This window comes from Manis javanica, chromosome 10 (assembly GCF_040802235.1).
Source record: "Manis javanica isolate MJ-LG chromosome 10, MJ_LKY, whole genome shotgun sequence".
Classification (NCBI taxonomy): Eukaryota; Metazoa; Chordata; class Mammalia; order Pholidota; family Manidae; genus Manis; species Manis javanica.
The window spans coordinates 83332432-83337906 of record NC_133165.1 but is presented as its reverse complement, the minus strand read 5'-3'; the positions used below and the strand labels follow the sequence as shown (position 1 = coordinate 83337906).

Sequence of the window (5475 nt, the reverse complement as noted above, 5' to 3'; positions counted from 1 at the left end):
GACCCCGAACACTCAAAGCCAAGGGTTTATATAGCATTTTCAAAACACTTAACTCATAGTAATTTTCCACAGCTGCACATTATTCTTGCAAGACATACATCCTGGGGTAAGGCAGGAGCAAGATAAGACCACTCCTCAATTGTCAGGGAGGTTCTGCATGATAAGCTTGGTATGTAGGATTAGCTGACCAAGGTTAGCTGACTAAAGGCTACAGCTGTCCACCATCTGGTGTTCATGATTAGCTTGTTTTTCAAGGCCTTACCCAGTTCCAGTTTTTCTTTCTAAGTCACATACTCAGAAAATGGCTTCTAGGCTTTTAAGATGGCTATGCTTATGCTAACCTATTTCTATTCTTACATTCCCCTCTTCTTCTTGTATCTATTTCAATCATGAAATTAGGGGTCATCTGTTTGGTTAACACTCTGATAGTTCTGTCTTAACACTATGATTTTCATGGTGCTAATGCGTTCTTTGATAAAGGTAACACATGGAGTGACTCTGGTTTGGCGGGCTTACTACTTGTTAGAATAAGCTGGGGGTGGTGCTGATTACTTCTGTCCTGTTGCAGAGGGAGGTGTAAGTTTTAGGAACTCTCTCAATGAAGGTTCTTTGCCTACTTACAGAGGATAAAGTGAGTCTTGGTCTTTGTCTCATTCTCTCTTCTACAGATAGAGACTCTGTTGGATTCCCTTGAGGAAGGCGCCGCCCCAAATCACTCACCAAAGACGTTTCTTGATGCAACAAGCAAGAGGAATTTATTCAGAAGCCAACTAGTTGGGGTCCAAGTCAGCCCGTCGCAACGGGTCTCAACGAGGACCCTGAGTACTTACAACTAAGTGGTTATATAGGATTTTCTGAGGCATTCAGCCCTAGAGAATTACCATGGTTACAGATTATGTTGTAGTAACAAGATAACAATACTACATAGCAAGATAACAATACTACAAAGGCAGTAATTTTTCAAACCTACGATTTCTGAGTTGGTGCCACGTCCTGGGGGTGTAGCAAGGTAGGGTCAGCTTTTATGTTTAACTAACCGAAAGGTTAGCTCTGCCAGCAGTCATGATTGATTAACTTGTTTTTCCAGAGGAGTTACCTGGTTTCAGTTGTTCCCTCTGAGTCATATATCAGAATGGCTTTTTGGGCTTCAAGATGGCTACTCTTAGGCTAACTTATTTCTCAGGGAGGTTGGGGTCCTACATTCCCCACTTCTTTTTCTGAACATTCTAATCATGGAATGTTGGTGTCTTCTTGATGTGTGAGGGTATGATACTGTTGTCTCAGCATTAGCACCTGCACAGCACTTACTCTTTCTCTAATAAAGGTTATTACTCGATTTAAAATGCAGGGACCTAAGGTGAGGAGCAATATAAAAATAAGCAGGGGTCCTGTCAAGGTGGATATTAGAGTTGTAAGCCATGGGGATCTAGAGAACCAGGATTCAAACAGGCTCTGGTTAGCTTCTCGTTCTCGCTTTCGCTGATCTAATCTTTCTCTTAATTTAGACATTGAGTCTCTTACTACTCCAGTATGGTCTGCATGGAAGCAGCACTCTTCTTTTAGAGCTGCACATAATCCACCTTCTTTTAGAAATAGTAAATCTAATCCTCGTCTGTTTTGCAGCACTACTTCAGAGAGAGAGGTTAGGGACTCTTCAAGTTTAGAAATAGACTGTTCTATAGTTCTTAAATCTTCATCGATAGCTATTCTTAGTCCTTCATAATGTTGGTTCTCTTGTATAATTGCAGCCGCCCCTGTTCCTACTCCGGCTGCGACTCCTACTCCTAGTAATACAGCTAGAGTGAGTGAGACTGGCTCTCTCTTATACCTTAGTCTAGGTTCCAATTCTGCCACGAATGAGAAGTCATCATGATACATTAGTCTGGGTACTAACTGGACCATTATACAGAATTCGTGGGAGAAATTGAAGACAGAGGTGGAAACACATGGAGTTAGTCCAGTATTACAGGCCCACCATCCTTCAGGTGGTGGGACTAAATACCTGTTTTCTCTTGTGGGGATCATGGGGATGGTCTCATTACATAAATTTTTATGCGTGGCGGGAACCGTACCTAGACACTTTCCTATTCCAGACACTTCGGTTAGTGTTAGCTTTTTATGACTGCCCCAACTACAAATTTCGTGGCTGGTTGTATTCTTAAAATCAGCTGACAATCCCAGCCCTTCATAATAAGGTGGTCTAGAAGAAAAACATAACCAACAGGACTCTGTAGTTTTAGGGTCGGTGGCATTTAGGACTCTGAAAGCTCCCTCAACAAGGTTGAGGAGGCGCTGTCCATTGCTAGAAAAGGAGGTCAGTGGGCTAGGAGCAAAGACGGGGACAGCTGAAATAGTTAGGGTTCTTTTCGGGGCTGGGGTTGGGAGGCGAGGCTGATCTGGTAAGACAGCGTTTGGTCCTACTGGAATAGCTGGGAGGGTTTCTACTTTGAGTCTAAGAGTGAATACAACTCCATTATCATATCCTTCCTGATAGAGTCTTAATCCCCACATGAGCCCTCTTTCCCAATTTGCCTCCTTTCCGGTTTCAGTAAAGGAAATATCAATAAGATTACAGGTAGAGCTGGTCATACATTGGGCCTGAGTACTGTTTCTTTTAACTCTTATAAGACTTGGAGGGGAGCTCCCGGCATTTCTGCCTATCCAATGACATGTCCCTGTTTGTTCACAGCCCCAATTTTTGCAGAAAAAGTCTGTCTGCCCACCACACTGTGAGGCCTTAGCACGATCGGTTGAGGGGGCTGGGCACACATAGAAGCAGGTATCTTGGAGTTTTTTCATAGAAGCCCGAGATCCACATCCTGGCCTTCCTATTCTACCTCCGTGCCGAGGGTCTTGTTTGAAGAGAGTACATATGTCTACAGTGAGGGTAGGCCACCAAGTCCCCCTAGGATGCTGTTCTGTTAACTGGACTACTACTTGGTGGGAAGCTGGGGTAATGATTTGCCATGTCAGTAACCTGGGTTCATGGGGGTTAGGGTTCTGGTGGGTTGGAAGTAGCAGGAGCATCAGAATTACTAACAGCATAATTCTTTTTACACAAGCGAAGCTTAAGGGGGTTATCAGTCCGAGTTACTCGCCAGTCCGGGTCCGGGGGTGCCTTCTTTAGATGTGAAGCGTGTATCCAGGAAGAGACGCCGTCCACTTTTACAGCTGTGGGAGTAGTCAGGAGGACGATGAAAGGTCCCTTCCACCGTGGCTCGAGGTTTCCTGTCCGGTGCCTTCTCACGTAGACTGGGTCTCCCACCTGGAACTGGTGAGGCACCGAGAGGTCTTCTGGCTGATAGGCTTCCTTGATGGAGGCCCACACCTCTTTCTGCACAGCCTCCAAGGCTCGTAACCTTTCAAGCAAAAACTTATTAGTTGCACACTCAGGGAATGTATGAAGATGTGCTGACTGAAGCGGGGCCGGGGCCCCAAACATTATTTCAAAAGGCGTTAGTCCAAAGCGTCTGGGAGTGTTCCTAACTCTAAACAGGGCAAAGGGAAGGAGGACTAACCAATCACATAAGCCAGTCTCTATGGACAATTTAGTCAAGGTCTCTTTTAGAGTTCTGTTCATCCTTTCTACCTGTCCTGAGCTCTGGGGCCTGTATGCACAATGCAATTTCCAATCCATCCCCAGGATCTTGGCCAATCCCTGACTTACCTGGGCAACAAAAGCAGGGCCGTTGTCGGAGCCGATTACCTTTGGAATCCCAAACCTGGGAAATATTTCTTCAAGGATTTTTTTAGACACCGTCTGAGCTGTTTCAGTTTTGGTGGGGAACGCCTCTGTCCATCCTGAAAATGTGTCTAGAAAAACTAGAAGGTACTTGTATCTATACTTAGCAGGCTTAATTTCAGTGAAGTCAACTTCCCAATAAGTTCCTGGGCGATCTCCTCGAAGTCTTTTCCCGGATATTGCTTGATTTTTGCTCACGTTTACTAATTGACAGGGAACACAATTTTTTACAATCTCGTCAGCTAATTTTCCTAATCCAATAATATGATAAGGGGAGTCTCGAACTAAAGTCTTTAGGTTTTTTGCTCCCAAATGTGTCAGTTGATGTAATTGCCTTAAGTATTCTTCTGCCTCTTTCCGGGGCAGGACAACTTTCCCTTTTTCAGACTTGTATATCTCTTGGGGTGAGGAATTTTTGAACCCTAATTTGTTTATACAAACGAGATCTTCAGGTGTGTACTGGAAGCTCTCGATGTGAGTGGCTTCCGGACACACTTGAAGGGGCAAAATGTTCATTCCCTGAGCCGCTTGCTTTGCGGCTTGGTCTGCTCTCCGATTTCCTCGAGCTATTGGAGAGTCATCTTTCTGGTGTCCAGGGCAATGCATTATTGCTACTTCTTTAGGCCTATGGATGGCTTCCAGCAAATCTAAAATTTCTTGTTTGTTTTTAACATCTTTCCCGGCAGAAGTTAACAGCCCTCTCTGTCTATAAATAGCCCCGTGTATATGAGCAGTGGCAAAGGCGTATCTGCTGTCAGTGTAGACGTTAAGTCTCTTACCTTCTGCCATCTTTAGGGCCTGAGTCAGGGCGATGAGTTCTGCTCGCTGTGCAGAGGTGCCCGTTGGGAGTCCACTGGCCCATACAACTCGGTCATCATCTACTACTGCAGCTCCGGCCATTCTTTTACCATCCATGATGTAACTGCTCCCGTCTGTATACCAAGTCAGGAGTCTCGTTCCCCCTAAGGGCTGATCTTGCAAGTCCTGGCGGGTTCCTGTCTCTTCAGCCAGGATTTCCTGGCAGGTGTGAAGCACTTCTTTCTCCAAATCGGGGAGCAGAGTGGCCGGGTTTAGGATGGCAGGGGGGGCAAACTCTACTCGATCACGATTCAGGAGTAAGGTTTGGTAGTGAGTCATTCTGGCATTCGACATCCATCTCTCGGGTGGTTGCCGAATTACACTCTCCAACGCATGTGGAGCAACTACAGTAAGTTTCTGTCCCAGTGTCAGTTTGTCAGAATCTTTAACTAGGAGGGCCACAGCCGCTACTACTCTCAAACAGGCAGGCCATCCACTACTTACTGGGTCTAATTTTTTTGACAAATAGGCGACAGGTCTCTTCCAAGGTCCCCATTGCTGGGTCAACACTCCCCAAGCCACTCCACTCCGCTCATCCACAAAAAGGACGAATGGCTTAGTTACGTCTGGCAGGGCCAGAGCGGGTGCCGACAGGAGGGCTTTCTTGATTTCATCAAAGGCCTGTTGCTGTTCAGGTCCCCAAACAAACGGGGCTGCCTCTTTGGTTAGGGGGTACAGGGGGGCGGCTAAGGTGGCATATCCGGGTATCCACAATCTGCAGAACCCTGCTGTTCCCAGAAATTCGCGGATTTGGCGCGGAGTAGTAGGGACCGGGATCTGCGTCACAGTCTGCTTCCGGGCTTCAGTAAGCCACCTCTTCCCTTCTCTCAGGGAATACCCTAAATAAGTCACTTGTGGTTGGCAGATCTGTGCCT

General features: G+C 46.1%; 1 protein-coding gene across 1 annotated transcript; it reads right to left on the bottom strand.

Annotated features, from left to right (window-relative positions):
- Nucleotides 1-728: 728 nt before the first annotated feature.
- LOC140843597 (uncharacterized) lies at nucleotides 729-5107 on the bottom strand. The gene is made up of 2 exons (XM_073213432.1): nucleotides 3668-5107; nucleotides 729-3359 (listed from the first exon to the last, which is right to left on the bottom strand). The coding sequence occupies exons 1-2, from the start codon at nucleotides 4892-4894 to the stop codon at nucleotides 3081-3083; spliced, it is 1506 nt and encodes a 501-aa protein (XP_073069533.1). The 5' UTR covers nucleotides 4895-5107; the 3' UTR covers nucleotides 729-3080.
- Nucleotides 5108-5475: the final 368 nt, after the last annotated feature.

Coding starts and splice junctions, on each gene's coding strand:
- LOC140843597 (XM_073213432.1), bottom strand. CDS start 4,894: ATGTCGAATGCCAGAATGACTCACTACCAAACCTTACTCCTGAATCGT. Junction 3,360..3,667: donor GCCCTGCTTTTGTTGCCCAG/GTAAGTCAGGGA, acceptor TTTGCTTGAAAG/GTTACGAGCCTTGGAGGCTG.